Here is a 21,575-nt window from a genome sequence, read left to right as displayed (position 1 = left end):
TGAAAACTTATTCCACAAATGGTAATTCCATTACAAAAACAGGATTAAGCCCAAAGTTAGCACTTACTCAATAATCCGTCTCTGTAAAACAGTGCTCAGTGCAAAATGGACCATGATTCTCTGTAAACTGTGTTTGTCTCTGTCTGAATTGATTGAATGTATCATGTTTTGTTTTTAGTCCGACCTGAGAGGCAAGTTGAGTTTGCTGGACGGGAAGATTGCGAAGAATGAGACTGTTGTGTCTCAGATGAGGGACATGCAGAACCAGCTAAAGGTAAGTCTGTAACTCATGCACAAGAAAGAAATTAATGAGTGATTTCTGTTCATTTGCAATCCATAACACTGAGTTTTTGTATTGTGAGGCATTTCTGTTATTTTGTCTAAACCATGTATTTACCTTGTCTTGTTACCTACTGATCTGTTTCTGGATCCTCTCATGATCCTCCCCTAGGACTCAGCGACCAACAGGAAGAAAGCTTTGGCAGCTGAGTATCAGCAGATGCGGGATATGTTGGCCCGAGACGAGCGTGATGCTCTGAATGCAGTGGACCGCGAACTGGAGGGTGGTCAGACTAAACTCAATGTTCTCAAGAAGAAGTTCACTGAGAACATTGGTAGTATGAGCAAAGCTAAAGAAGATATCCACAGTCTGCTGAGTCAGTCCCAAACTCTGGCCTTCCTACAGGTGAGACAACTGTGATTGTCAATCCGCACAGTATCTGGAAACTGAAGTGAATAATGTAGTTAAATGTAAGGAAAGCAAAAGATGCCTAGATGGTAGGGAAAATACATTTAAATATAAAGCAATACAGCATCCTTTGTAAAACGGTTAGCAAGTATACGTAATTTGATGCTCTGCACTGATATGAAATTATTGTTTGAAACTGACCCATCACACGAAATTCCTAGTTGAGCCTGACCTTAATACGACAGTTGTTCCTTTTTTTGCCTTCCTGCTAGGGTTGGGCGATATGGCCAAATCTTCTAGCACGGTATATGTCATTTTATATCACGCTAACTGTATATATCACAGTACAGTCATTGTTCTGTAAATTGAATTAAGAAATGGTTTAAATAACCGTACTGTACTTCATCACATTTAGTTATTTTCTTCTTTCATTTGGAACTTCCATACAAACAAAAACAACTCCTCCTGCTTTGTATTTACAATTTCCCTCCTCCATGTTTTCTTGTCACGCGCTTCTTTTGCGGCGGTTGGCACACCAGCTTAGAGGTGCGTTACCGCCACCAACTGTCGCTCTCACGTCACGTGAGAACGTGGTAAGCAGTCCTGCTGCCCAAATCGCGTTACCTTGCGAGGCAGCTGGATTCGCGAGATCACGAGAGAATCCTGATTTGTTACATAGCCTGCCCCGAATATACAGCAGAGACACTAAGGGACAGCTCCCGCTGTGGAAACGGTATTGCCAAATCTCTACCGGTGGACACATTTCTACTGTCACACAGTATATACCGTCATATCGCCAAACCCTATCGTCTGCCCTTATCACACAGATAAACAGGGTTCCCACGGGTCCTTGAAAGCCTTGAAAGTTAGTGAATTTGAGGGAAAAAATCAAGGCCTTGAACGTCACTGTAACACAGCTCAGCTGAGAAGTGTTCGCACATTCAAGCCTCTCTCTTCTGTAAAGCCTGCTAATTCGCGTTATAAAAATTCTCAGTGTTGTAACAGTAATTAACCTTGAGCCGTGTCTCACACTATGCCGTGCTGGGTCCTTGAATTTTAGGGAATTGGTCGTGGAAAGTCCTTGAAAAGTCCATGAACTTGATGTTTAAGAAGGTGTTCATATGCTCATATGTGCAATAAAGGTGTTGTTGGTGGCCCATTCCTCCTGTATATACTGGCTATGAAGAGATCCCTTCCTAAAATGACTTCAGTTTATGTGATGGGGGACAAAATCCACACTCCACATTGTATAACATTATAATGTAATATATTTAATATTAAGTTCAACCCAAGCCTGTTGTCTTTATTAGGAAATGTGGTCCAAATGTGGTTGTGCTCTTTTCGATTCTGGCTGCAGAGCTCTTAAGTGATTTGTACTAAAAAGCTAAAACATTCAAAAACACCAGCACGGTCCTTTAGGAACCTGCACTGTCTGATTTTCAAATAATCAAAACTAATTCAGCATATGGTAAGTACAGAGTACAGCATGTCCTCTCAATAATGGGCCAAATTGTGTATGGTATGTAAACATTTCCCCAGAGAGGAAACTCATCACTCATCTTTTTTTCTCCTGTCTTAATTGAAAGCACTTGATAATAAATTCATCATTAGTGTCAAACTCAACATTACCTTCCCTTATTTCTAGTCTAATCCATGCTGTGGATTAAATTTTTATCTTAAAACCATTTTAGAAATAAGACACCAGGCTAATTCTAGTTAAAGGGATATGATAAAATACAAACCAAATTTCTTTTATAAGCGTGCTTTAACATATTCATATGTACATGAGACAGGATGACTGAAAAAAAAACATAGGAATATGCCAGATGTTGTTGCTGTTAATTTGGATGCATGCTATGTTTCACCCATCACGCTACAATCTAACAACTTTATTCTTACATCATTCTAATGGTATTTAAATTACAGTTTTTAATTCATATTTGACCCGCAATAAAAAATAGTATAGCTTTATCTTGACCATTTTGAATAAAACCTTGTTCCATCGAAGAACATAACATTGTGTTCCTCTCCTCACAGGCTTCATTTGACCTGCCCTCAGCCGCGAACTTTGACCCTTACACCCCTCGAATCAGCCTGGACTCCAAGAAGGTGACAGCAACACAGGGCTTTGCTGCTGCCCTGAAGGAGCATCTGACAGAGATCCTTAAACAGCCTGTTGAGGCCAGACTACCGATACTTAAACCAGGTGAATGTGCAGGCACATTTACAGTGCAGGATTTTACATTTGCAGATGTATGATGAAAGAATAATGAAGCCAATCATGTCCACTTTTGTCACAGAACTTAACACTGGCATTGTTGCATCTGGTGAGTCTGTGTCATGTGGGAAATACTGGAAATTAAATCAAATGTTGACTTTATCGATGCTGTGTTCTTTGGTGGTGGGCTAACTGTTTGAAATTCTGAGTACCTGGGATCTTCAGGGGCTGTGGCTCAGCAGGTAAAACAGGTCGTCCACTAAATGCAGGGTTGGTGGTTCGATCTCAAGCTCTTCCTGTCCTCCTGTGTCCTTGAGCAAGACACTGAAACCCAAATGGCTCCTGATGGTAGCATTGTAGCTTGCTGCCATCAGTGTGTGTGTGTGTGTGTGTGTGTGTGTGTGTGTGTGTGTGTGTGTGTGTGTGTGTGTGTGTGTGTGTGTGTGTGTGAATGAGTGGCAAATTGTAAAGCGCTATATTAATGCAGTCTATTTACCATTCACAGATGAAAAAGCAGTTCCTGTCTCAGGACCTGCAAATACTGGAAATACTGGATCTCAGCTGAAATCTGGTATGTTCATCTCTATGAAGGTATCATCGTAGCAAAAAATCTAAATACAGTACAACATGTACCTATAATAAAATATCTGCTCGTGTTTATGATAAACATTCACACACGTACCTGCACATGGCGTAGCTTTGAACAGTGACAGAAAAAAACTAAGTGTGAGTATTGTGCATACTAAAGCTCAGACGTTTTGATAAAATACCTTCATACATCTCAGTCAAGCACATATGTGCTTTGATAGGAGTAAAAAAAAAAAAAAGTAAAATAATTTGACAAGCATTTTGTAACACACGACTCTTTACAATATGTTAAAACACTTATGGGTGTACAAAATGTCCTCTGTTTTCACCTTCTCTGTTTCAGAACTATCAGAGCCCCAAAAGCAGAAAAAAACGCCCAGGTCCCACAGTCCAGGTCGTCCACCCTTCCAGCCATACTTCCAAGCAGTTCCTGTACGTAATCCCTATATGGGACCACATGGAGGCTGGAATCTATCCCAGCATCCACAGGGTAGGTCACCAGGCTTTTATAGGGGTCCTCCATTTATAGCACATGAGTAAGACATAAACGTACAATCAAACACACAATATTAAATTGTCATACTGTGCATGACAGTGTGATTAACAAATTCAGAAAGACAATGATGCGACCCTGGGACACTGAGATGAAACAATGGGCTGACAGTAACACATACAGTAGACTACACCAATCTTCACTGTGATTGTACCACTTTTCTACTAAAACTTACAGTATGTCAGAATCAGAATCAGAAATACTTTATTGATCCCCGTAGGGAAACTCTTTGTTACAGCATCTTGCCTTTACGTGCACACAGGAGACAGTACTAGCAAACAATATGATACACTATAAAAACAGGTCAGAAAATAAATTAAGTATCAGGTCGGTATAAGTATAAGATAAACAAGTGTCAAGTACCAAGTGGGTTTACCGGTTGATGATGATAGTACAGTATAATAATACAATGTAACAAAATAAGTAATAAGCAGAGGTGCGTGTACTGTCGAGAGTAATAGAGGTATGTAATATCAATAACAATAAATAAGAAAAACTAACATGGGAAAACTAATATCATCACAATAAATTGATTTGATTTGATGAATCGAGACTTTACAATTGAAGTGTCGTATGTACGATCTTCGAACCCACAAAAATGCAGAACCACAAGGTAGCTTAGTCACTTGATTCACACTTTATTATAACAAGCATGGATATTGGACCGGGGTGTAGCAGTGGAGAACAGGCAAGGTGGAGATGGCTGAAGAGGCAGGCAGACAGGCAGACAGGAATCCAGAGAACAACAGGAGCTGATTACCAGCACAGGATAATCCTTTGGGCAGAGCAGAAGACAGGATCAAAAACACGAGGAAACAAAATATACTTGCAAAGTACTATTTCTTAGCAGAGCCTTGACGTAGTGGTTGTACAGTGTACGGGGATCAGCAGCAGGTGAGGATTCATGGAGCCGGTGACATACACACATACACACACACACACACACACACACACACACAGACAAGTAGGGGACACACAGGAAACACCAGGAAGGGGAAACAACAGAGAACACAGGGTTGAAGAGGCAACGGTGGCAGACTACCACATGAAGATGCATTAAGAAAGTATAGTGAAGCCAATCATGTCCAATTTTGTTGCAGACAATAACACTGGCATTTTTGGAACTGATGATTCAGTTCAAGTAGGAACTGGTGGAAACAGAAATCAAATCAAAACAATAACTTTAAAATATTCCTCAAATTGGTGCTGCGTTGGGTGGGGATAAAATAGTATTGGGGCGACTGTTTAAAGTCATGTGGATTGAAAAACTATTGAAATGACACTATCTGGCATGTTCTCAGCTGAAAGAGCAGCTTCTGCGTCAAGATTTACACCTTTGAGCCCTGGAACTCATCTGTCAAACACATGCTTTATGATATGTGTAAAAAAAACAACAACTGACAAGCATTGTATATCACATTTGACAGTTTAGGAATAAAATACATTTACATGTTGCCTATTCCTATTTCAGAGCCGCAGTGGCTGCCAGGGAATCTATTTCCCAGTCCCCACAATCCAGGTTCAGGTTCTCAACCCAAAGGCCCAAAGAAGAGAGCTCAAAGTAAGAAAGTGTCACTTTTTTAATAAACTAATCATAACAATCTATAGCTGAAACTAATGCATTCTAATGTAATAAATTCTACCGTCATGAAGGTTATAATGTTCAGTTTTTGAGAGAGTTGTTGATTCAACGTAATGGTCATTTTGGAGGCTGTAGTTGTGGTGCTGTTGAATTGTATTGCGTTATACTGAGAGTCTTTTAGTTAATGCATGTTGATTGCAGTTACCTGTCACATAACACTTAACAGTTCTTCATCTTCTCTGCAGTTACAAAACAAACTTATTGTTGTTGGTTTTTTTAGAAAAAAAAGCTCCTCAACCCAAAGAAGACAATACGGGAAATATGAGTCAAGCCCGTTCAATGGAAAACCTGTTGGAGTTTGGTGGAAAAGACGAACCCAGAGGCCGTACTCCTGAAGCTGAACCAGGTAGACACCATCCACCATCCATTAAAAAGAGTACTCCACTGATTTAACATTGTAACTTTGTCGGACTCATGATGGAGAGTTCAAAAAAATATTTACATCAAAATCGATGTAGCAGAGCCAGATATTTCATCTTTTTTATTCCACACATTGTTCTTCCTTGTAAAAACCGGGAGCCTGGTAGCTCACCTGGTAGAGTGTGCGCCCCATGTATCAAGGCTGAGTCCTTACTGCACCTGTCCGGGTTTGAATTCCACCCGCGGCCCTTTGCTGCATGTCATCCCCTGTCTCTCTCCCACATTTCCTGTCTCTCTTCAACTGTTCCTATTGAATAAAGACAAAAAGCCCAAAAAATAATCTTTAAAAAAAATTTTAACGGGAGCCTACATAACCCACAATGCAACTCGATTGCTGACAGTTCAGTCAGATATTTGGTTGTGTTATGCTAGTAGCGGCTAATGTAGCCTGGAGCTGCTAGCCTCAAGCAGAGATGAGGAGCGGGCTTCAGAGGTCTGGTAAACTCACTTCTTTCCAACTCCACACCCCTGGATTTTTTTCATTTTCAAACTTGTAGTCTTCAGCCCCAACCGACGCTGACTCAAGTGACGTCACTTGAGGTAATTTATCAGACTTTGCGTAGCTTCCTCTGGAGCCACAAAATGCTTCCTATAACTTTTTTCACATATGCAGTGGTACTCCCCAAGACCTGTAAACAGACTTTGATGTGTAAAATCAGTGGAGTTCCCCTTATTTTAAATTTTTTTTAAGCTTTCATTTGTCATCCCTGAGCCTGATGACAAATAACTTTTTTGTCTTCTGTTGTAGAAACTTCGGACATTCCCCCAAACATAACATCTGCTGAAAAAAGAACCGAACTTCTGAAATGTAAGTGTATGAGCGTAGCAGGTATCTTCCCCTCATATGGTAATAGCAACCGCCTTTGTTATTTAAATGGTCTTTTTTTTCTGTCCCTACCAGATGGCACGGTACTCACTTTGGATCCAAAGACGGCCCACAAACGCATCGCACTGAGTGAGGGCTTCACTAAAGCCTCTGTGTCAGATGAACACACAAACTACCCCGACTGCCCTGAACGCTTCGCTGTCTGCTCCCAGGTGCTCGCCTCCAAGGGTTTCTCTAGAGGGCGCCACTACTGGGAAGTCCGACTGAGCAGCAGCAACTTCATTGGCATTGGCTTGGCTTACAGCAGCATTGACCGCAAAGGTCCCACCAGTCGACTGGGCCGCAACGCCCAGTCCTGGTGTGTCGAGTGGTTTAACGTCAAGCTGTCGGCTTGGTATAATAGCAGTGAGACCGTGCTGGTCAATCCCAATCCAAAGCGCATAGGTGTGCTGTTGGATTGCGAGGAGGGCACTGCTACGTTCTATAACGTGGCAGACCGGGCATATCCCTTCCACTCCTTTGTGTTTCCTTTTGCTGAAGCTGTGTATCCAGCTTTCTGGATTTTCTCAAGTGGCTCGTCCATTTCTTTGTGCAAGCTGCAGGCATGAGGAGCATATGCATATAAATGGCATATGCAGGCACACACCTACACACAGTCAGCCCTTTGTTCTTATTATTGTCATTAATAATGGAAAAGAATACTATGCTAGTTGTATTTATAAAGCCAGTCTTGAATATTTGTGACAGCAAAAGTTTAAAAATATTTAATATACCCAACATTGGCTAAAAAAATGTTTCCCATCAAGAGGCTGACCAGTTATACCCCCCAGCTAACAGTTTTGTGTTGACTTTGTTTAAAGTGTTGTCTGTAGAGTTACAACTGAAGGGCATTTTGCTCTGTTGGGATGGATTAGGTAAAACAATGATTATCCCCACTATTAGTGTTTACTGCTAAGTACCCTTCTGTTAGGTCTGCTTTAAACCAAGAAAATGAAGGAAGAGGTGGTGGTGGTTGTTCTGCCCAGCCTGAGAATATAGCATACAGCTTGAAGCATCCCAACTGAAGCAGATGTCAAGAGTTAATGGCATGTCATAACTAATGTCCTTAGCTGTTGTTGTCGTTAGCTATGCTAGCTGATTTACAGCTGCTGAATTTGTGGTTATGAGACCACAACAATGAAGCTGGCTTCTCAAAACACAAGAAAAAGCATTATACCTTGTGTTTGCAAAGTCTATAAACTGCATTCTAAGTGACTATGATGCACTTATGCATCCCACTCACTTCATAATAAGTATTTAAAAACAAGATAAAAATGTGTTTTTAAAGCTATATTATATATCTTATATGCAGAAGGAATAAATAGAGAATGCTGTGTTTGATGGCAAAAGATGAGCAGAATAAATGATCTAGCATACTTTTTTCTGTTTTTTCTCAATAAATTTTATTGAAACAGATACAAAAGGTATACAGCAAGTATAAAAAAAACCTTCAGCTAGTTGTCTTGACAGGATGAAGCTGGGAGGAGTGGCATTTCCTTGTGTTGGTTTCAATTTTCAGACATTTGATCTACTTCCTCCTTTTCTCCGATTATAACAGAATACACATAACACACCCTGTACACTTACTGTACAGCATGTGTGTGCTAGTGTGTCTCTTGTATTAACTGCAGATTATTATACACTGTAGCATGGTTGTGAATGTGACTGCATAAAGAAGTGAATTAATCACTTCACTCTCCAGCATACAGTATGTCAGTACAGTGTTTTGATAGTCTGCATGTGGAAAATGTGTGATTGTTTTGGAGTGTAGCCGTTAAGGTTATGGGGCTGGGCGATATGGCAAAAATGTTATCAAGATATTTTTTCATATCAGTCGTTAAGTCATGATATGAATAATTTCTGGTGACCTTAAAGATTCCTTTAAGCTTAAATAGTCTCTAATAGTAGATTCAGATTGTACAAATGACTAAGAACTGTTTGGGCTGCAAACAGAAAAACAGTTTAAATTCTTGTCAGTATAAATTCCACATGTAAAGTCCTTGTCACTGTTGAGATGTCACTTTCTTTACTGACACTCAAAAGTTTCCTCTGAAGGAGTGCTCATGTATTCCATTTATCCATCCAACTTTTGATACCAAAACAATAGCATGCAGTGTGTTTAGCTAACTCAACCAATGCTGTTGAAATGGGTTGTCCATTCCTAGAAGATTGCCATGTGATTGGCTAGAAATAGATTTGTAGATGTCATTGGCTTTTCATTGTACAAAAGCAGTGTATCCTACAGACAGTGGATTGAAGCTTCTCATTTTCATATCATGGGAATTTTTTTTATCGAGATAAGTGAATATATCGTTTGTATCACCCAGCCCCATATGGACACTTCCTAAACTCTTTGATGGATTCGGCTGATGAGAACAGAAGTCATACAGGCTCTGTTCTGACAGTCTCTCTTTTTTCCTTTTGGTTATTTTTTATGGCATTTTGCCTTTTACTGGTGGATGTTGAGCCAGGAAATAATGGGGAGAGAGAGAAAAGGATGACATGCAGCAATGGTCCTTGGTCAGATTTGAACCTGGGATGTCATGCTTGCATGGTATGCCCCATAGAAATAAAATGCTATACTGTTTTATATCTGTGGTAGGCACATTAAACCAACAAGCCATCAGAATGCTCTGTTGGCTTTACGTAAGGTGGTAGGAAGGTAGTAAGATGTATAGTTTCACAGGGGTAAATTATTTGTTGTGTGATACAAAGTTCACCCCGGCCTGTTAGATGTGTTGGCTGAAGCACACTGGTGACATTAGTTACAGTGGCTCATTTCCTGATGTGGCACCACTGGAGAACATCAGTGGTTTGTCAGTGCGCATACTCACAACATACAGTACATTAACAGTGAAGTTAGTTGTCTGAACACGGTTGTCTTTGTACTTTTTGACAAAGGTAGCCTAAGTACTAACCGCACTCCATTCAAGGAGCTAAGAAGACACTGTTGTCCAGAGTGAGTAACTGATAAGCTGGTAAAGGTTCAGACATAATGACTTCTGTGGTGAAAAGATCTCTGGGAGGCATTTCTGCCAATGCACTTCAGGTACGGACCATTATTTTTAGGTTACATGCCAATATTTGAAGGTACAGTGCATCGCTGCATGTGAAGTCTGAACCTGTATAGTGAAATCTGCTGTTTTCACTATTTGCCATTGCTTATCATCACTATGGAGAATTGTGGTTTGGGACACAGCTTCATCAAACTATTGAGCGCTTACCCATACCATAATGAGTGTCCAGGTACTGATATTGTGTTGACACTGATTTACTCTTACTACCTAGCTTAAATAACACAATGGGCGCGTCTATGGATATCATTAGAAAAATGATGTTTATTTCATGCAACATTTGACTTTATTGCTTATGGCTTCTGTTTTTGTTGTTGCAATGTATCTTAGATCAACTGCAGACTCCAGTGGTTTGCAAAACATTTTGTTGATTTTATTGTGCGTGCATTGCTGATCTTCAACTGAAATGTAGCTCATTGTTCTTCGTATCTAACATTTTCAAGAGTCACATTGGATTTTACTCAAACTGTGTGCTATCAAAAGTTAACATCAAACCAACCTTTGTGTAACGCTTCACTGTTCGGTTGTCCTGTGCTCAGTGTTTGAGAGACAGGTAAATGATGAAGTGCTAGTTAGTATTTTGCCATATCTGTGGTGGTTTTATTCAGTGTACCCAACAGGAGATGCATGGATTAAATATGAATATATTTATGTGATTGTCTTAAAATTCAAAATATAATTTCTCTATTACATTTGAATCACAAATTAAACCAATGATTGTTATTAATAAAATATGTTTTTCTCTCTCAGACACTCTTCTTTTTTTCTTTTTAAGAAGCCACAAGTGGTTTAAGGAGCAGTCCAACATTTTGGGAAATTCCCTCTTTTGCTCTCTTACCTACAGATGACAACATTGATATCAACCCCCATCTCTGTGTGTCTCATTCAGATGTGGGTCCAGAAGCACAGAGATGACACTGATCTTTGCATGTTATTCTCAGTGACCCTTGCAAACTATATTTATTTCTCAAAATGTCAATATTCCTTTATTCTGCTGATCCCAAATGTTGAGCGTTTTATGTGAAGATGAAAACCATCTTCACTATCTCTATCTGCTGTTTACATTCCACCAGACGCAAATTAAAAAATGCACTGCAGAATACTGGGTGTAATACGTGTTATATATTTAATCCTGTTATATTTATAGACATCATATTCCTATCATGTTGCATATACCAGTTAATTTTAGAGTGTCTTTACTAGTTACTCTTTATTCCATGTGTTCACATTTTTCATGTTTTTCAAAGCCTGGCCAGTGTGTGTGTGTGTGTGTGTGTGTGAGTGTGTGTCTTTGGCTTGCAAAGTCATATTATTACTTAATACTATGGCCACTGAATAAACTCATTTATAGTTGGCTGGCAGATGTGCCTTCAGTGTTGGGGAAGCTACTCTGAAAGCATAGCTTTGCAAGCTACCAATTACTTGACACTGGAAGAAGTTGAACTACAGAAAAGCTACCCTAGAGAAATCTAGTTTGGTTAGCTACTTAGAAAAAGTAGTTCAAACTAAAATGATCAAATTGACAATGGTCATGTGATACAAAATTATAACAAAATATAATACAAAAAAGTCACACAGGGCTTGACAGTAATGGTTTCCAGGTTGGCAACCATTTTGAGAAATTGGCAACAAACTCTGCCTTTGGTTGCTATGGCCTCCCTCACTGTCTGAGCCACTGAGGACTGACAGTCAACAGAGAGTGGCCCTGTCTCTTAGAGTAGTGGTTCTTTAACAAAAGGTCCACAAATGAAACTAAACACTATATGTACAAACAGGTTAAAAACTTTTGGAAATTTATGGTCTATGAAATCATCACATTGTAAATTTATTTTATGCTCAGAACAGTTATTTCTTTTTAACCTCTTAAACTCCACTAGGACACCTATGTCCTCTGTCTTTCAGAGGCAGTAGCGGGCTCAGTGTGAAAGCTAGAGTGAAGACTGGTATCATATGAAACTAGATAACCTAAGGCACCCATAGGTACCAACCATGTCATCCTAGCTTGTCGGGAAGGGGGCTGAACAACGCTCCAAATTTAGGCGAAATTTTTGCGAGGGAAAAACTGGCATGGCCATTTTCAAAGGGGTCCCTTGACCTCTCACCTCAAGATATCTGAATGAAAATGGGTTCTATGTACACACGTCTCCCCTTTACAGACATGCCCAATTTATGTTAATCCCATGCAGTTTGGGGCAAAAACCATGCAGTTTTTTGCATGCAGTATAAATGTGTTATTTTGGCCTATTCTAAAAATTGTGTATTTGAATATTTCTGCATACAGGGGTCCCTGATCAGTGTTGCAATTGCATAAATTGGGTATGACTGGAAAGCTGAATGATGTTAGCCATTTCATTGTGGTGAGACAATTTTTTTAAACTTGACCTCACTGTAAAAAATGACCTATTGTGACCCCTAGGATAATCACAGCCTCATGAAACTTTACTACCACAAGCTGCAGACCTAGGGCATCCAGAGGATGTATGGCATCCCTATGTATATTGACAATGAGGGGGTTTCTGAGCAATTTCCAGAACAGAAGTACTTGCCATCCAAACACCGAAAAATGCAATTCTTACAGAAATCTCCAAATGTCGAACTTTTTTTATATCAAATCACATCATGGATTTTTCTATGGTGTTCCTCAAGGTCTTCGTGTCTTATTGTGGTATTTTGGAGGGATTTTTGACATTTTTTATCAATTTTCGAGTGGTCAAAAATGATTCAATTTTGCACCATATAAATGGTATCAACCCAAAAACTGCTGCAACAACTTATGAGACATAATTATGCATGTGAATGGCCATCATATACTTCCATCATAATGTTCTAAGCCCTTATACACTCAAAACTTTTACAATGTTTATTACGACTAGAAACTTGACACACAGCGCTGACCTGCTGAGCATCTCAAATGAATCTTCAGGTTCCCAGCTTTCAGGTGATGTATACCACTTCTATGTGGCATATACTGTTGACCTGCTATCTCCCCCTAAAAATCCCCTGTCCCCCCTAAAAAAGACAAAAATGGGTCTATGGTAGGGAGGGGTGGAGTGGAAGAGGTTAAAATGACAATCTGTTACAGCTGCATTGAAATCACTTGTTTGACTCCACTCAAACAAGGCTGCAGGCCCCGATGGCGTTTGCCCCGGGGTGCTAAAAGCCTGTGCCCCCCAGCTATGTGGAGTCCTTCACCATGACTTCAACCTGAGCCTGAGTCTTCAAAGGGTCCCTGTTCTGTGGAAGACATCTTGCCTCGTTCCTGTGCCGAAGACGATGCGTCCCAGTGGCTCCAAGGACTACAGACCGGTGGCACTGGACCTCCCACATAATGAAGACCCTGGAGAGACTGGTGCTGGAACAGCTGTGGCCCATGGTCAGACCCCTCCCTGACCCCTTCAGTTCGCCTACCAGTCCCGGCTGGGAGTTGAGGACGCCATCATCTTCCTGCTGAACCGCATCCACACCCACCTGGACAAGCCGGCAAGCATGGTGAGGATCATGTTTTTTGACTTCTCCAGTGCTTTCAACACCATCCGGCCAGCCCTGCTGGGGGAGAAGCTGGCAGCGATGCAGGTGGATGCCCCCCTCGTGTCCTGGATTGTGGACTACCTGACTGGCAGACCACAGCATGTGCGTTTGCAGCACTGTGTGTCGGACAGCGTGGTCAGCAACACTGAGGCCCCTCAGGGGACTGTCCTCTCTCCCTTCCTCTTCACCATCTACACCACAGACTTCAGCTGCCACACAGTCCTGCCACCTTCAGAAGTTTTCTGATGACTCTGCTGTGGTGGGATGTATCAGCGGTGGCGATGAGACTGAGTACAGGGCTGTGGTGGGGAACTTTGTCTCATGGTGTGAGCAGAACCATCTGCAGCTCAATGCGACTAAGTCTAAGGAGCTGGTTGTAGATCTACGAAGGGCCAAGGCACCAGTGACCCCAGTTTCCATCCAGGGGGTCATTGTGGACATTGTTGAGGACTACAAGTACCTGGGAGTACATATGGACAATAAACTGGACTGGGCTAAGAACACTCAAGCTCTTTACAGGAAGGGCCAGAGCCGCCTCTACTTTCTGAGGAGGCTGAGGTCCTTCAACATCTGCCGGACAATGCTGAGGATGTTTTATGAGACTGTGGTGGCCAGTGCTATCCTGTATGCTGTTGCATGCTGGGGCAGCAGGCTGAGGGTAGCGGATGCTAACAGACTCAACAAACTGATCCGTAAGGCCAGTGACATTGTGAGGGTGGAGCTGGGCTCTCTGTCTCTGGTGTCAGAGAGGAGGATGCTGGCCAAACTACATGCCATCTTGGATAGTGTCTCCCACCCACTCCATGACATGCTGGTCAAACAAAGGAGTACCTTCAGTGAAAGACTCATCCCCCCAAAATGCACCACAGAGCGCCACAGGAAGTCATTCCTGCCTGTGGCCATCAAACTCCTCCTTCTAAGTGTCAGTCTATATGACCTTAAGTTGATAAACTGGATATTAGATCATTAACATCACTGCAATACTTGAAATCATTGTGCAATATTCTCTGTTTAATACTGCTGTGCAATATACTCTGTTTACAGATATTTATTTATTCATACTTCTATTACTGCTGTGCAATATCCACCATCTCATAATCATCTTAATAAGCTATACTTAACTTGACAGTACTCATTATTGCACTATTACTTATATACTTATATTATTACATTGTATTATTATACCGTGCATACTTATCAACCTATCAACCTGTAAATCCACTTTTGTACTTACACTTATTTAGCTTTTATACTTATATCCACTTTTTACTTAGTTTATCTTACCTGTATTATATTTTGATTTGCTTAGTATTTCTATTCCTTCTATTCCTGTGTGCACTGACATGAGAGTGAGCAGCTGTAACAAAGAGTTTCCCCTCGGGGATCAATAAAGTATTTCTGATTCTGATTATCAAGGGGTATAAACTCATATTTATTTGGTTTAAAAGGTAGAAACATTGACTTCTTAGACAAGGTTAATGATGTTGATTTTTTTTTTGCAGGAGACTTGGTGCAAAGGAGATGCCCCACTGGTGGTCCCTCTAACTATAGAGTTTATAGTCCCATCAACAAAACTAAATGGAGTCACCCAGGGTAATGTTGGTATGGTATTAGTCAGAACTAGCAGTCTCAATAGCAATAATGAAAAAAGGGAAATATCACATTTGGTTAAACTATTTTTTTATGTGCAATTTATATTCCCCCAATAGAATCTCATTTTCTCCACCACACCAAGAGATCAGTAATTTCAAAGCCCAGGAAGCCTTTTTTTCTAGACACTGGGCTGGCCCAATCACATCTCTTTTATATCTGTCAACCTCTCTCCCCCAGCCAATTACTTTTAGTCCAGTTCATTCAACTTTACCCCTTCCCCATCACTGTTGTGACATTACATGGATAACTAGGAGTGGAGCAATCTTCATACTGACATATTTTATTCTCCAGGCCGCGACCTTTCCAACAATGTACCTCATTTAGCTACAATATATAATATGAAGCTTTTTGTTTGTTTGTTTTTTATTATTTAGTGGAACTTGTGACCAAAATGAGATTATTGTACAATATTTCTGACAATCTAGGGCATTACACATGTTTGGAGGAAGGCCTGAAGTGCTTGGGTTATGGCTGAAAAGACCAACTCGTTCTCATTCACAGGTCATCAAATACTGAGGCATGCATAGGCTACTATTTACATTATGATTCTTGGTTTTGGGATTTTATGTCAGCATGACATAACCCATTCAATCAGAATATATTATATTATTATTATTATTGTTGTTGTTGTTGTTGTTGTTATTAACAATGCAGTGCAAGCATACATAGAAGGTGTCTTGGCATTTGCTCCCAAAAGACGCAACACAGAAGAAGAATAATAGACAAAAGTAAGGTAATAATAATAATAATAATAATTAATATTAAAATTAAATTGACATTTTAAAATCTATTTACAGAATGGAATAGTAATAGTTTTGAAATGGGATATAAAACTTGAAATTAAATATTGACTTTACAATTTTCTATGGACAAATAAAGAGCAAAAATTATACTGGTTATATATACAGTATATATATTATTATATATACCTATATATATAAAAACTTCTCATCCTTCAAGCTTGGGTCCTCTACCAGAGGCCTGGGAGCTTGAGGGTTCTGCGCAGTATCTTTGCTGTTCCTAGTACTGCACTTTTCTGGACCGAGATGTCTGGTGTTCTTCCAGGGATCTGCTGTAGCCACTCCTCCAGTTTGGGGGTCACTGCCCCGAGTGCTCCACTGTTGCCTTCACCTTCCAAGCCTTCTCCAGCTCTTCTCTGTGCCCTTGGTATTTCTCTAGTTTCTCATGTTCCTTTTTCCTGATGTTGCCATCACTTGGTATTGCCACGTCAACCACAACGGCTTTCCTCTGCTGTTTGTCCACCACCACGATGTCTGGTTGGTTCGCCATTACCATTCTGTCAGTCTGAATCTGGAAGTCCCACAGGATCTTGGCTCGGTCATTCTCTACCACCTTTGGAGGTGTTTCCCACTTTGACCTCTGGGTTTCTAGTCCATACTCCGTGCAGATGTTCCTGTACACTATACCAGCCACTTGGTTATGGCACTCCATGTATGCTTTCCCTGCCAGCATCTTACACCCTGCAGTTATGTGCTGGATTGTCTCAGGGGTCTCTTTGCACAGCCTACACCTTGGGTCTTGTCTGGTGTGGTAGATCTGGGCCTCTATTGCTCTGAAGCTCAGGGCCTGCTCCTGTGCAGCCATGATGAGTCCCTCTGTGCTGTCCTTCAGTCTGGCCCGCTCTAGCCATTGGTAGGATTTCTTGATATCAGCCACTTTAGTTATGCTCCGGTGGTACATACCATGTAGGGGTTTGTCCTCCCATGATAGTCCCTCCTCCAGCACCTCTTCCTCTGTTCCCCATTGCCTGAGACATTCACTGAGCACGTCATCTGTTGGGGCCTTATCTTTGATGTACTCGTGGATCTTGGATGTTTCATCCTGGATTGTGGCTCTCACACTCACTAGTCCACGGCCGCCTTCCTTACGGCTAGCGTACAGTCTCAGGGTGCTGGATTTGGGATGGAACCCTCCATGCATGGTGAGGAGCTTTCGTGTCTTAACGTCTGTGGTCTGTATCTCTTCCACCTTATTATTCCCGCAGGGTATCTGATCACTGGCAGGGCGTAAGCTGTTTATTGCCTGGGCCTTGTTCATTAAGCTGACTTCTTAGGACTTGCCTTACTCGTTGGTTAGTTGAAGTTTCGAGTGCTTCAGGTATGGGCATCTGGTTGTACCTCTTGGGTACTTGTTTTCTCATTGCACCCCACTTCTCTCCGTGCCTCCTTGATTTTAGCCTCCAGCCTTCGTTTCCACGGTGGGTACTATTTCTCATGGCTCCCATGGTTGCTCTTATAGCCAAGCATCTCGAGGATCACTGCTGCTGAGGTGTATATCAGCTCATTGGTTTCAGTGATGGTTGTGGTAGGGATCGCACTCAATGCTGCATTCACATCTTCTAGGAGACTTTCTGATGGTACTTCACTTAGCCGTTGTAATTGGCATCAGGGTTGCCTTGCATTCATTCTCGCCATGATCTTATCTTTCTGGTCAGTCGCTGCTTCGTTCAGCATGATTGTACTTGTTGGGGCTTCGTTCCCAATCTTCGGTTGATCTCTGACCTGTTGTCCTGGCTCTCCCTTGCCGTAGCATTTGTGTTGTATCTCGTCAATCTCAAGTTGTGATAGCAGTTGCCGCTTGTGGATGTTGGAACACTGAACTACTAGTTGCTTCGCTGTAAGCCTTGATTGTGGGTTTCGAAGTAACCATTCATCCCACATCCTCTGCATGTAACCCCTCTGACTAGGGTTGCTGGAGTAGTAGCATTCCAACAGAGCCTTGTTATCGCATCTTGCCCATCTCCGTCTTGTTCCAGTAGCCCATTTTTCATCACAGTGCTCTGGTTCCCCAACACCTGACGCAGACCTTGTTTGGCCGGGCGACGTCTGAGCCGGCATCTCACTTATCATTCCAGTACTGCTCTGTTTCCAGCCTTGGTGGGTCTGCTCTGCTGTTATTACCCTGCCATTGAGCGTACACTTTCGCAGGTTGAGTTGCGAACAGCCGGTTTATTCTTCTGGCTTCATTATCTCTCGTGTATCTCTTTAGGCGGCTGGCCGCTGTTTGGCAGTTTCGAGTGCTTCAGGTATGGGCATCTGGTACTTGCTTTCTCATTGTACCTCTCTCAGCTAGGAGACTTCATGTCAGGCATCATCGCGGCTAAGATAAGTGGACACATGGATCAATACATGAGCAAAGCACAGAAGGGTATTGGCAAAGGAACCAGAGGAGCCAAACACCAACTCCTGGTTGACAGAACAGTCACCCAAGACTGCAGAGCCCGACACACCAACCTGTGCACTGCCTGGATTGATTACAAGAAAGCATATGACTCAATGCCGCACACATGGATCACTGAATGCTTGGAGATGTACAACATCAACAGGACTCTAAGAGACTTCATTGCAAACTCAATTAGGCTGTGAAAAACCACCCTGGAGGCCAATGGCAAGCCACTTGCACAAGTGTCCATCAAATGTGGCATATACCAAGGAGATGCTCTGCCCCCACTGCTGTTCTGCATAGGTCTGAACCCCCTCAGCCAAATAATCAACAAGACTGGCTATGGATACCGACTCAGGAACGGGGCCACCATCAGTCACCTCCTCTACATGGATGACATCAAGCTATACGCTAAGAGCGAGTGGGACATCGACTCACTGATCCACACCACCAGGATCTACAGCTCTGACATTGGGATGTCATTCGGGCTCGAGAAGTGCAGTCGAATGGTGACAAAGAGAGGGAAGGTAGTCCACACAGAAGGGGTCTCACTCCCAGAAGGAACAATAGCAGACATTGAGGATGGTTACAAGTACCTTGGAATACCACAGGCAAATGGCAACCTTGAAGAGGTAACAAGGAAAAAAGCAACAGCCAAATACCTCCAACGAGTAAGGCAAGTCCTAAGAAGTCAGCTCAATGGCAAGAACAAGGCCCAGGCAATAAACAGCTACGCCCTGCCAGTGATCAGATACCCTGCGGGAATAATAAGGTGGCCAGAGGAAGAGATACAGACCACAGACGTTAAGACGCGAAAGCTCCTCACCATGCATGGAGGGTTCCATCCCAAATCCAGCACCCTGAGACTGTACGCTAGCCGTAAGGAAGGCGGCCGTGGACTAGTGAGTGTGAGAGCCACTATCCAGGATGAAACATCCAAGATCCATGAGTACATCAAAGATAAGGCCCCAACAGATGACATGCTCAGGGAATGTCTCAGGCAATGGGGAACAGAGGAAGACCAGAGGAGGAAGAGGAGGGACCATCATGGGAGGACAAACCCCTACATGGGATGTACCACCGGAACATAACTGAAGTGGCTGATATCAAGAAATCCTACCAATGGCAGGAGCAGGCCCTGAGCACCAGAGCAATAGAGGCCCAGATCTACCACACCAGACAAGACCCAAGGTGTAGGCTGTGCAAAGAGGCCCCTGAGACAATCCAGCACATAACTGCAGGGTGTAAGATGCTGGCAGGGAAAGCATACATGGAGTGCCATAACCAAGTGGCTGGCATAGTGTACAGGAACATCTGCACTGAGTATGGACTGACGTTTGGTTCCTGCTTCTAACAAGGCTTCTGAGCCAATAGTATATTGATGTAGGTGTCACGTGGTATAGTTACCAGTTATTGGGAAAAACGGACACTGACGTTAGCACATATTAGCTTAATAGTCCGAACAACTATAACCCATGAAATTACAGTTCTGCATATTTAAACAAAATAAACAACAACTACAGACAGTCATAGTCCTTACAACCTTAACTAATGTGTTGTCACCGGTTAGATTGCCAAAATTAGAAAAACAACTGCTTCAATCCCTGAGGAGCTACGTTAGCATTAGTAACGGTTGTGTCCAGTTACCTAACGTTATAGTTCCCTCAAACAATGTAACGTTATAATGAAGATGCGTCTCAGAGGAGATTTAGAAGTGGGCCAGGGTCCGACATAAGCGATGGCTCAAGGGCCAGTACAAGTTTATGCAGGGCAACTTGATTGATCAGTCACTGGTCCATCCAGGCCAGTGGAGGACTGGTCTGCTTATGAAAAGACGGTCGCTCTTCTTTAAGAACGGAGTGGACAAGGGATCCCAATATATTACTAGTGTGGCATGTTGAAGGTAAATTAAAGTTCCAAACTACTGTAAATCTGTTCATTATAGTGTTTAGACCCAAAACATGACTTTTATTGAGGGTGTCATCTCATACAGAGGTGTGCAAAAGTATTTTCCCCCTTCCTGATTTCATATTTTTTTGCATGTTTGTCACACTTAAATATTAGTCAAAGATAACACAAGAAAACACAAAATGCAGTTTTTAAATGAAGGTTGTTATTATTAAGGGAAATCCAAACCTACATGGCCCTGTGTGAAATAGTGATTGGCCCCTAAACCTAATAACTGGTTGGGCCACCCTTAGCAGCAACAACTGCAATCAAGCATTTGCGATAACTTGCAATGAGTCTTTTACAGCGCTGTGGAGGAATGTTGGCCCACTCATCTTTGCAGAATTGTTGTAATTCAGCCACATTGGAGGGTTTTTGAGCATGAACTGTCTTTTTAAAGTCATGCCACAGCATCTCAATAGGATTCAGCTCAAGACTTTGACTAGGCCACTCCAAAGTCTTCATTTTGTTCTTCTTCTTCGTCTGTCAGCCTCACTAGAATGCTGTAACAAATTTACATCTAAATCCATATAAGGTTCGGCTATTATGCAACAGATGTTGAATAAACATTCGCAAACAATTTGCTTAACTTATCTCCACTAGGTCACTCCAAAGATTTCATTTTGTTCTTCTTTAGCCATTCAGAGACCCCACAACAACATCCAAAAGACTGCAGGCCTCACTTGCCCATGTTAAGGTCAGTGTTCATAACTCCACCATAAGAAAGAGACTGGGCAAAAATGGCCTGCATGGCAGAGTTCCAAGACGACTTTTGGGAAAATACTCTGTGGACTGACGAGACAAAAGTTGAACTTTTTGGAAGGTGTGTGTCCCATTACATCTGGCGTAAAAGTAACACTGCATTTCCGAAAAAGAACATCATACCAACAGTAAAATATGGTGGTGGTAGTGTGATGGTCTGGGGCTGTTTTGCTGCTTCAGGACCCGGAAGACTTGCTGTGATAAATTGAACCATGAATTCTGCTATCTACCAAAAACTCCTGAAGGAGAATGTCCGGCCATCTGTTCGTGACCTCAAGCTGAAGCGAACTTGGGTTCTGCAGCAGGACAATGATCCAAAGCACACCAGCAAGTCCACCTCTGAATTGCTGAAGAAGAACAAAAGGAAGACTTTGGAGTGGCCTAGTCAAAGTCCTGACCTGAATCCTATTGAGATGCTGTGGCATGACCTTAAAAAGGCAGTTCATGCTCGAAA

The 21,575-nt window shown here is 42.0% G+C and overlaps 1 protein-coding gene across 5 annotated transcripts in view; it reads left to right on the top strand.

Moving 5' to 3' along the window:
- Window positions 1-21,575, top strand: part of LOC122872559 (E3 ubiquitin/ISG15 ligase TRIM25-like) — a 43,956-nt gene that overhangs the window by 2,933 nt on the left and 19,448 nt on the right. Inside the window, exons 3-12 of one of the 5 annotated variants that reach the window (XR_006377218.1) lie at window positions 179-274; window positions 452-685; window positions 2,726-2,894; window positions 2,989-3,015; window positions 3,412-3,477; window positions 3,838-3,984; window positions 5,519-5,608; window positions 5,910-6,035; window positions 6,858-6,917; window positions 7,011-8,753. Coding sequence is in view for 4 of the 5 variants with exons in the window: in XM_044188734.1 (XP_044044669.1) it covers window positions 179-274; window positions 452-685; window positions 2,726-2,894; window positions 2,989-3,015; window positions 3,412-3,477; window positions 3,838-3,984; window positions 5,519-5,608; window positions 5,910-6,035; window positions 6,858-6,917; window positions 7,011-7,543 (1,548 nt within the window). In the remaining variant the exon portion in view is untranslated. Of the gene's footprint in view, window positions 1-178; window positions 275-451; window positions 686-2,725; window positions 2,907-2,988; window positions 3,016-3,411; window positions 3,478-3,837; window positions 3,985-5,518; window positions 5,609-5,909; window positions 6,036-6,857; window positions 6,918-7,010; window positions 10,798-21,575 lie in introns of those variants that run through there. The other 4 variants (XM_044188734.1, XM_044188737.1, XM_044188735.1 and 1 more) reach the window with 4 other exon arrangements.

Source organism: Siniperca chuatsi, linkage group LG3 (assembly GCF_020085105.1).
Source record: "Siniperca chuatsi isolate FFG_IHB_CAS linkage group LG3, ASM2008510v1, whole genome shotgun sequence".
Taxonomy (NCBI): Eukaryota; Metazoa; Chordata; class Actinopteri; order Centrarchiformes; family Sinipercidae; genus Siniperca; species Siniperca chuatsi.
The sequence above is the reverse complement of the archived record's forward strand: the minus strand, read 5'-3'. Positions and strand labels throughout refer to the sequence as shown.